The sequence below is a fragment of the Phlebotomus argentipes genome, unplaced genomic scaffold (genome assembly GCF_947086385.1).
Source record: "Phlebotomus argentipes unplaced genomic scaffold, Phlebotomus argentipes genome assembly contig_42, whole genome shotgun sequence".
Classification (NCBI taxonomy): domain Eukaryota; kingdom Metazoa; phylum Arthropoda; class Insecta; order Diptera; family Psychodidae; genus Phlebotomus; species Phlebotomus argentipes.
In genome coordinates this window covers 150881-161111 of record NW_026776171.1, presented here as the reverse complement: position 1 = coordinate 161111, position 10231 = coordinate 150881, and the positions used below count along the sequence as shown (strand labels likewise).

The following is a 10231-nucleotide window of genomic DNA, read 5'->3' as shown; positions in this document are numbered from 1 at the left end:
GAAAATGTAAGTGATTTTTGTGGAGCTCTCCACTAGTGTGACACGAGCCGTTTGGGGCGAGAGACACACATTTCGGAGCGTCGCTCGAGCGCCACCGGAAGGATTAACAGTTCTCAGTTCCTGTGCTGTGCGGAGATTTACTGCGTCCGGCGGCAGAAGGGCTGTCTGGTGACGGGAAGTGCAGGAAAAATTACCCCAGGGTGTTTTTGTTGACTCCAGTGCTGCTAATTTAATCTGAAAATCAGGTGAGATTTTCCCTAGCCACCCTTCGGTTAGGGAAAGTGGACATTTTTTTCCAGGGAAAAAAAGTGTCTTTCTGGTGGCTCGAGTGCGGGCAGTGCAAATCTCAATGAAAGATATTGTGCCCAAGACAGGTAGATTCTGTGTTCATTTAAGTGCTTCTTCTTCTTTTATCAGTGCACTTTTTTCATTGTTCGTCTGTTTCTAGTGTTGTGAGGTTTTTTAATTCATTATATTCCATAAAATTCATATTTATTTCACTGTTCGATGCCATTTTAATCTCCATACGCTTATCGCACTTTTCTCTCTTTCTCTCCTCTTTGCTCGCGAGAAAATGATACTCTGCCACAGTGTGACGGTCAGATAAGAAAGCTACAAGTCGTGTAAAAAATCATGTACTATCAGTTGTGATTAATTAGGGGAGCTTTTTGTGGCAAGAAGAAACATTCACATCGAGCAAATACACTCATGAACGGCTATTTATAAGCATATGGAGACGATTGAGTGTAAATTGTGAATTGATAAACTTGGCCCACTTGGGCAAATGCCATGTGAGGAAATATTATTTCAACTGGGCAAAGGAAAAAAAAGCTGGCATGACTGTGTAAATGGGGCGCTTTTCACTCCCTCATCATTGACACTGTGAAGCAAATTGGCATTAAAGCAGCATTCCCATTCTATCTCTCTCTCACTCGCCGAAACACTTTCCGGACACAATGGCGAGGAGTCAATTGGCAATTGAATAATTGAATTGTGCTGCTGCCACTCAAAATTGCGTCCGTTCTGGAATTAATGAGCAGGATTCAATTTCATTTGGTGCGCTGAATGTCCCCAAACAAACTCATTTTCATAGGTATTTTGGGGTTGTTAATTCCAAATGTATCATTTTTCATCTTGTAATCCATACGTATTCCCAGTTTTTCCGCTTTGTTGGAAATATAGATGAAGTTGATAAATTTCCCTTCCGAGCATCACACACACACACGCTCGTGGGCTTTGCAATGAGAAATGGACACAATAATCTCTGCAAGTTGGAAAATTATTGGGCAAACATTTGTGCGACAGAAGTCTATTTTCGCTTTTGGCATCGTCTCAAATGTCTTCGGTCTTAACATTTGAGATGCCTCTCAAATTCTCTTTTGTGTGGTGGAAAAAGTGCGACAGGTCTAATAGGCAAATTCACGTGCCACAAATGATTTATCTCACACAATTTTGCCCGCCAGACAATCCAGCAAATTCCCGCAAGTGTAACAAGATTAGACGTGGCGTTCCTCACATTCAATGCTGATAAATTCAATTTACATCCATTAACATTCTGACGGCGGCAGGACGAGAAATCATAAAGTTCCCTGCAGGATGAAAGGGGATGGAAGGGATGTAATTGAGCTTTACAAGAGGCAGAATGTCAATGTTAAATGATTGATGAACTTTTTATGCATCGCGCGCGCAAGAACATTAATCAATCTTATTATCAAGTCAGGTGTGAGATTACCCTCATTGTCCCTCAATCACGGATTTTTCATCACTTTAAATAACTGAGCAACATTTATCACAAATCCGGAATTTATGCGAAAAATCCGCCCAAAAAGTGCGATTGTCTCAAGCATTACTCGCAGCCAAACTCACTGGCGAAATTGCTATTCTCACATTGTGTGCCGAGACCCATGTCACTCACCCTCGCGTGCAGTCCCACATGAATCCCAGGCCGGGCGTTTCCACCCACATCTGAAAGGCTTATCAAACATCCCTCCACCTCTTGAAGACACCAATGCTTTTCGGCTCAAGCAACAATACTCGCAGAGTCAGTTAGGAAGTAACAGAAAATAAAATCGATTTTCGCCCTTTTCTCCCCCCATTCCGCCGCCCCAGATCACCACCCAACGCCACCCACCGCCCAGCGACCCAGCATAGATTTAGTCTCCGTCAGGATCTGACTTCCCGAGGAGAACATCCATGAGTGATTCCTCTTATCATCATTCTCATATTCCATGTTTCCTTGCAACAATTCGTTCGGCACAGAGAGAGAGAGGGAGATTGTCGGAGGATTCTCGGGGCGCGAGTGGGGGTGAAGAGAGGAAAAAATCGTAGAAAAGCAAACAGTCAGTTTATATCGAAAAACTTACCACGGAGAAACTTCTCAGTCAACCCGATTCCCAGTGTGCTTCAGGGAAATGTCGAGGGGCGAGAGACTCTCGCTGAATTGAGGAAATTCATTGCGGATAAAATTTTCGCTCAATTGAGTTGATCGCTTACTTATTTGATAATAATAATTCAGTCAATTGAAACTAGTTTTAGCTCAGAGCCAAAGGATCTTATCTTATATTCTCACGCGATAACTCAAGCTTCCAAAAATCTTCATGGTTCACCAGAATACTTCTGGCTCTGTAGCAGTTAAAAAAAATACATTTCCACATGTTTCTGACCCCCTGACGAAGGTTTTGTAGGAGGAGGTGAACGTGATGTATTTCTTAGACATTCGTACAAAAGAGGAGAGCTTTGTATTTTAGTGCTCTACCTCAGTGAGCAGGAAGGAATAGTGTTTCCCGGGTGAGATTTCCAGGGGTGGAGTGAGGCGCCCGGAAGGATGAGTTCAATTCAATGCCGCATTGAAGGAGCTTTTGAGTGGAAATCCTCCCCCCAGTGGAAAACTGCCCCAAATTGACTGATGCCAATGAAAATCTCCACTCATGGCAAATGAACACATTCTCCACCGCCCAATTACATTCCTGAGAACGCGTGGCAAATGTATGTAGGTCAAGAAAAACTTTCGTCTCCCCCCTACCTTTCGCATTTCCCGTCTCCAATCCTTCACTCGTACTCCCGTAAATTACAATCTCCGCCCGAGTCTTGAGCTCGCGAAGGCGAATGGAATGAATAGGGAGAAAGAGGAAAGTTTTGTATTAATTCTAGCAAGAGTTTCTCTTCTCCCGGACAACTTTTGCCGCCATAAATTAAATTATTTGCTTAGCGTTACTATAAATCAGTTTAGGAAAAGCATTAACCCAATAGTGATCACAAAGTTGTGTAGATATCATTTACTGCTCTTTGAGCGCCTTCAGTTCTGGCTTCAAATGTGTTCATCGCAATGTGGAAGTTGACTAAGTAAATGATCAACACTACATCATCATAAATCAAACTTTGTCATTAATTTCTTGCAATAATGTTGCCTCTTCACACTACACTAAAATAGCAAAATTCAAATTTCAATGAATTCTTCTCACATAAACTGCATGTGTTTCAGTGTAATTACATGATTTTCCACAAAACTCTTAATAATATGACGGCAATAAATCATAATATAAGTAAAGTTGTCAATTAAATTCGTTGAAAGTTCTTAAAAATGTGGTCGAAAAAAGGTTCTCAAGATCATTTTGTAAATAAAATAAGAACTTTGCCAACTTCCTCGTCTTTTATATGATCAATAAAATCTGGGGAATAATGAGGAAAAGCTGGGTTACTTCTGGGTTTTGTGCAGATACAAAAAGCCACAAAATGAATCTCCCACTTCGAGTGGGAAGTTCACAAAATGCCCTCGAAGTTCATTCATGTAGTTTTGCATCCCTGGCAACTAAAGCCACACGAGTTATCATGGCAAAACAGACGCAGCCAAACACCGAAAGTGGGTGGAATTCCACCCACTCAGATTCAAAGCTATACGTGAAGCCCCGGGATGATGGCTTTCCCACCGTCTCTCTCTCCCACTCGCAGTGGGGTAGGTCGAGTATGGGTGGAATTCGCATGAACACTCTCGTATTTATAGCTGCAACATGACGAGCTACATATGCATTTGTGGCACATCTGCCACCTCCGCACGGGCGACACACGAGATTCGCTCTTCAGCCCGAAAGCTCTTCACTCTCATGTTGACTTTATGATGGATTTCCCCAGAGTGCACAAGTGGTAAACGATATCGATTAATATGCATTTGCAATGCTGCTCGGGAAAAGGCATCACAATTTGCCAATAAAACCGCTTTTCAATCACTCACACTCGCGCTTCGCCACTCCATCAGCGATCAACCGTGATCTTGACTCTGGTCGTCTCGCCAGTGCAACTCGCGACCCTGACGCTGAACTCGCGTTCTTCGCGGAATTTGTATGAAATGCAGACCCGATGGATCAGTTTTGGAGTGCAATTATCTGCACAGTTTTAGCAGTGCAGGAGTTAATAAAAATAAAAAGACAGCAAACAGGGCAAGGTAATTTTGGATGTCACGTGTGTTAAACAACTTCAGTTTCAATTTAACTTCATATCGAACAATATTATTACTGTATTTAAACCGCGATTTCTATTAATAACAAATGTTACCAAAAGTACTAATTGACATGGAAGAGCTTTTTATCTTGCAAACCCTCTTTGTCAGCTTACTTTTTACATGTTTTCCCCACTTTTTTGCTAATCCGCGACAAGCCCAGAGCGACAATACAATTAATATAATAATAATAATCACGTGAGTGGACGAAATTGTTTACGAATCGCAAAGTAGTTCATGTCAGAATTGGCTCAACAAAGGGTCAGCGAAAGTCATTTGGAATCCCCGGCAACAAGACAACCTTGAATCAGGCATAAAAATCATCTCGCCGCAATGCTGCGCTTAAGTTTTAATTATATTTTCTGGTGAAGTGAATTCTTGCGAATTCTGTGCAATTTTCCAAAATTGCTCATTGCACTGCTGAAAATATTCAATCTTGCGGTTTTCCCCATCAATTTTCCTTATGACATTATTTATTGGCTGCACATATAATTGAATTTCGTTTAATATTCGATGCATGCAACGGAAAATGCCGCACGAGGAGGAAATGTATCGACGGAACAGCCAAGGAGGATGATTGAGAGATTTATTGATAGACTTGAAACTCACGCGGAGTTTGCACGAGAAAATATTGTAATTTGTTTAGACAGTGTCCCAATTGGGAAGCGGAATTGTTTGTGGAAAATGCAATAAATAAGAGCAAAAAATTGAATTTTCAAAGTTACACGCATCGTCAATGTCCTCCATTGTGACATTTTGGAATTTCCTTCAGAAGTGTCTCGGGATTTTAATTGCGTTCTTTTCATCATTTTTATTCTCCTCGCTTTTCCAATTATGTGTGTATTTTTTTGTTGTTGAGGGGGTTAAATTCTCCGCCACTTCTTCATTAGCATCATCTTATTTGGACCGCAATGAATATGAAATGAATTTATTCACCAAAGTTTGAAAGTGCACAATAAATTTGATTTGCAAATCACACAGAAAAGAGCGGAAAAAAGGAAACTTTGTCTCTCAAGTTTAACTCAATAAGAAGTTAAGGAATTTTCTATTAGAATGTTACATTGTTAAGTTGTAATTTGGTTTCTGACACGCGGTGAATTATTTATTGATTGAAAGGCAATTGTGAAGGAGTTTCATTAATGGCTATTGTTGTATAATTAAGCTCATTGCTGGAGCGTGACAAGCCCCTTTCCGGTTATCTTAATGCATATTTTAATGTATGCAAACTGCAATGGAGCCTTTCTCCAGATTGAGTCGTGTTATCAAACTAGTGATTATTTTGCAGTTTTATGTTGTAGAAAGGAATTGATTGGAATTACAGTGAAATATGTGTGTTTCTCTTGAGTCTCTGAATAGACAATAGAGTCTTCTGCGAAGGTTTTGTCTGATAAGCACACATCGTATATTATCAGAATACGCAAGGTTGATCTCAATATACGATTCACGACTGCAGAATTTAGTACAAATCCACACCTTTTGCCGGGAATTATGTGTGCTTGTGCAGCAGGTGAAATCGATACAGAGTAATGGTGACAATCACGACTTTGAAAGTACACATCCGATCTCCAGCCTCCAGAGCAGCACGCGAAGATGTCGATAGATTTGTTGTAAATTCAATGCTCATGATTAATATGTTCACATAAACGCTATATGCAAAATAGGCTCGCCGAATACGTTATGCAGATTGATTTGTGTGCCGGGAAAAAGATTCTAATTGGGGCTTTTGTGGGTGTTGCGATCTTGTGAGAATGGTGACGATGTTCTCCGGATGCGCGATGGGGTGAATGACAAAGGCTTTTCTCATGCAGAAACATGTGTGTTATCACCCATTGTCGGCACTCTTGACATGGATACAAGAAGAAGCGAATATCCCACAGAGAGTGAGGGCAAAATCGAAACAATCCACACAAGATCTGGGGGAGACAACGTTTAGTCAAGTTGTTGGCAAAGTTGAATAAATAATCATGACCCTGAACGATAAACGATAAATCAAATGACATGAGAACAAAAAGGGAATATAAATTCGCTTTTGCGTAATTTAGATTGCTTGCAAGCGCGCCACTCTTGAGCATAAGATTGCTCTGCAGAGAGCTCGGAAGGGAGGAGAGGAATTACATCTTGTGACAATGCAAACTGACTGACCAGCTTCCCATATCAGATCCGACGCGATGCTGTGGCGGGGCGCAATGCAACCAGCTTATATAAAGACTCAGCACACCTTCTCATTCTTGATATCGAAGTCAATCGCACACCTCCGAAGTGGATGACACCCAGCATCGCTCTTTCAGCCCGTGCGCAAGAGAAGTTGTTGGGAAACTCTCAGTCGGAGTGAGATTACATTATTAGCCTGTGTGTTGCCCATCCCCTTTTGTTAAAGCACCCTTCTTCACCGTCATCTGAGTGTCTAGCAATCGCTCTCTATTGTGTGTCCTTGCATGTGATTGTGAAGTTGTTGTCTCTCCTTATCACACTGTCTTATCACTACCAATCGACACACGGCAACCATGGAAGTGCAATTTCAGCCAAAAGCCCAATTAAATTCCCAATCGAAGGCATTCAATGAGGATTTCATCGAATATGGGGTGAGTATACATATGTATAACATTTTCCTTCAACGGATTTTGCGGCACGAACGAGTAAATCCTTCAGAGTGAAAATTTTGTATTCCAATGCGAAATTCTTTCACACAGATTTCCAATTTGCTGTCGCTGCGAAGAGGAATTGGAGTGGCGACGCAAAAGATGTCTTCTCCATCAGCAAATGCAACAAAAATCCGCTATGAACCAGTCACAGACAAGGATACCGAAGAGATTCTGAGACTCTTGAAGACATTCTTTTTCAAAGTAAGATTTTCAGTAGATTTATGCGAAATTGTTTTCATCAGAAGATCATAAAAGTGAGAATCTCACGATTCAGACAGAATATGTCTCATAATTCGTGTTAAAGTTTAGTGACCCTCAGAAATTCCATCTTAATCACGGAGTTTAATTAAATAATTGGTAGTGATAGCTCGGTTATTTCCAGGAAAATCTCTTCGATTTGTTCTATTCAATGTATTTTAACATTTTTCCAATTATTCCCCCTCTCAGGATGAACCATTGAATACGTATTTGGATTTAGGAGAATGCAAAGAATTGGAGCTTTACTCAACAAAGTGCATCAAAGAGAAATGTTCCTTCAAAGCAGTAAATTCCAGGAATGAAATTGTTGGAGTTTTCCTCAATGGACTCATTCATAGGCCTGTAAGTTTGAGCATTGCGAAGAATTTCTCAGCATCTTGATTACAATTTCTTGTTCTTTTGGGCTGCTTAGAAAAACGGTGAGGAGCCCGTGAAGCTGGCTGATGGCTGTGAACACAAGAAATTCCGGAAAATCATGGGTCTCATGGACTTTATTGATACAAAATTCAATCTCTTCGATTTATATCCGGACGTTGATGTCGTGCTGGATGGAAAAATCCTCTCAGTGGACAGCAATTATCGTGGGATGGGCATTTCTGTGGAGCTGACAAACTGCACAATTGAGTACATGAAGGAGAACAACATTCCGCTGATGCACGTTCTGTGCTCCAGTCACTTCTCCGCGCGTGTCATGGAGAAATTGGACTTTGAGGAGGTCTTCAGAATGCCCTACACAGACTACCTGGACAGCAATGGACAGCAGGTCCTCTGTCCAGAGCATCCGCACGAAGCTTGCCGCACGCTAGTCAAGAGAATCATTCCAGAAGCCAGCAAATAGGCACAAGACGGATTCTGGCAGTCTCGTCAATTAGCATTGTTGAGTGTAACATTTGATTTTATGCAATGTGTTCCAGAGTAAAGGTGAATGTTTAGAGAGATGAAATTGTGCCAAAACCACAATAAAGAAAAGTTTCCCGCACACTCATAAGGAAGTAAAGATGTTTGAAAAATACACTGGAAAATATTTCATTTATTCAAAAACCATTCTATCTAAAAACTAAAGCTAAATTTCTCCACAAATACTATCGATTTCCTCTCATCTTCTCCATCAATCGCTTTATTTGTAAGTCATTTCCGTACTTATTGGCATCAGCTTTCGCTTGCGCGTGCTGACGTGCACACTCCTCGGATTGGAGATCTAAATTTTCCCTCTTGAAAGTCATTGAAGATCTTCCGATGGGCAAACAGATAAACGTGAGAATTCGGCTAGGATTAAACCAAGGATTATCGTGATACTCACCGAATTGCCAAAACCTGAAGAGTTACTCCAATCCCAGTAAATATCGCACAGAGTAACACAATTATATAATTCGATACTCTCTTCACTCCCTTCAGACCGTAGTAATTCTCGCCTTGCCTGTAACATTAGAAGCACATTAGATTACTAATGGGTTTCTGAGCCTTAAGCTTAGCTTTAATGTGAAATGAGATTCTCTCAAAGCGAGTCAGCGTGTTTTGAAACATCACGCTTCGGCGATTGCCCGCAATCGATGCCTCAAGATGCTCAAGCAGGCATGCAAATTATGTGGCATGATTAGCGTCAATCGCTTGCAGCGTCATTAATTGCATCTCAATCTAGAATCACTTTCGATCCAATGAAGATGAGAAAAGTAACTCACTTGACACCTCCTGGAGATCCTGGCGGATGGAAATCCCTGTAGAATCTGGGATAGGATTTGCTGGAAGATGATGATGAATTTGACTGGACCAATCTCAGGTCTGCATCGTAAATCTTTCGTGAGTCAGTCTTTCCTAGAACTTGATATGCCTCGAGAATCTTCTGAAACTTCTTTGTACTTTCCTGCGTTACAGTCAAATTAGTGTCCGGATGAAACTGCAAACGGAAGAATTGCATTAATTACTTCAAAGCCAATGCTCTAGACTTGACTTAAAGCCAGATAATTACCCACTTCTTTGGACAGTTGTAAGAAAGATTCACGGATTTCCTTCTGTGAGCAAGTCGGCTTCACCCTCAGAACATCATAATAAGTGTGCGCTTTTCTGGAAGAAATGTAACAAATTAATTATTGTCACTTGCCTGCAAAATGATTCTCTACCTTATAAGCATCATTCTTTGAGAACAATTATGAGAAATCCTGAACATTTTAGTGGAGAAAAGAGATCTAAAAACACAGCTTTCGCCAGGAAATTTTTGACGTCTCGTCCAAAAACAAAACATCTCGCAATTGCTAGGTTGCACAAAATCGACAAAACCTATCAAAATGAAAGCTGCGCAAAACGTTCGTTATTAATATAAATTATAATGAAATCATCAGTTTTCCTGGTTTTTCTCGAGAATAATGCCCAGAGCGCGATTGAACTCCATGATTAGTTCAAGCTGCACTGCTGCTGGAGACATTTGGAATTCTTCACATTGTTTTGCCTTGGCAAAAAGGCATGAAATCACAGCTCCGGCCGTTTCAGTCTTGATGAGAGAAGATCTTCTTCTAGACTCTTTGGACGGTATCTTGGCTTTCTCAGCACTTGACTTGGGCAGATGGATGTGTTGAGTATTCTTGCAGCCTAAACAATATGATCTTGTCAGTCTAGGGAGACTTTTCAGAATGGATTTTCTCGATTTTTTTACCCAAGCATTTGCAGGAACTCGTGCAGGGAATTTTCTTCTCATAGCATTCGCAGTAGTTCTTCAGGCATCCGGATTTCTTGCAACTGCAACCCTTGTAGGAGTTTTTCACTCTCTGCCGAGGCATTTTCCACAATTTTCACAAAACCACCTCACCGAAATATTTTGTTTGAATGATGGAAACCAGTCAAGCGC

At 41.0% G+C, this 10231-nt stretch overlaps 2 protein-coding genes across 4 annotated transcripts; one reads left to right on the top strand and one right to left on the bottom strand.

The window, feature by feature from the left end:
• Positions 1-42: 42 nt before the first annotated feature.
• On the top strand, positions 43-8241 carry LOC132257198 (arylalkylamine N-acetyltransferase 1). 2 transcript variants are annotated; one of them, XM_059753999.1, is made up of 4 exons: positions 43-245; positions 7183-7335; positions 7582-7734; positions 7805-8241. In XM_059753999.1, the coding sequence occupies exons 2-4, from the start codon at positions 7234-7236 to the stop codon at positions 8228-8230; spliced, it is 681 nt and encodes a 226-aa protein (XP_059609982.1). In that variant the 5' UTR covers positions 43-245; positions 7183-7233; the 3' UTR covers positions 8231-8241. The 2 variants fall into 2 exon arrangements, with proteins under 2 accessions (XP_059609982.1, XP_059609981.1); XM_059753998.1 differs by lacking the exon at positions 43-245 and adding an exon at positions 5289-7074.
• A 164-nt stretch (positions 8242-8405) lies between these two features.
• Positions 8406-10058, bottom strand: LOC132257201 (dnaJ-like protein 60). Of its 2 annotated transcripts, none has more exons than XM_059754012.1 (5): positions 10040-10058; positions 9363-9453; positions 9072-9286; positions 8693-8809; positions 8406-8622 (listed from the first exon to the last, which is right to left on the bottom strand). In XM_059754012.1, the coding sequence occupies exons 1-5, from the start codon at positions 10045-10047 to the stop codon at positions 8475-8477; spliced, it is 579 nt and encodes a 192-aa protein (XP_059609995.1). In that variant the 5' UTR covers positions 10048-10058; the 3' UTR covers positions 8406-8474. The 2 variants fall into 2 exon arrangements, with proteins under 2 accessions (XP_059609995.1, XP_059609994.1); XM_059754011.1 differs by lacking the exon at positions 10040-10058 and adding an exon at positions 9510-9612.
• Between the last annotated feature and the right edge of the window lie 173 nt (positions 10059-10231).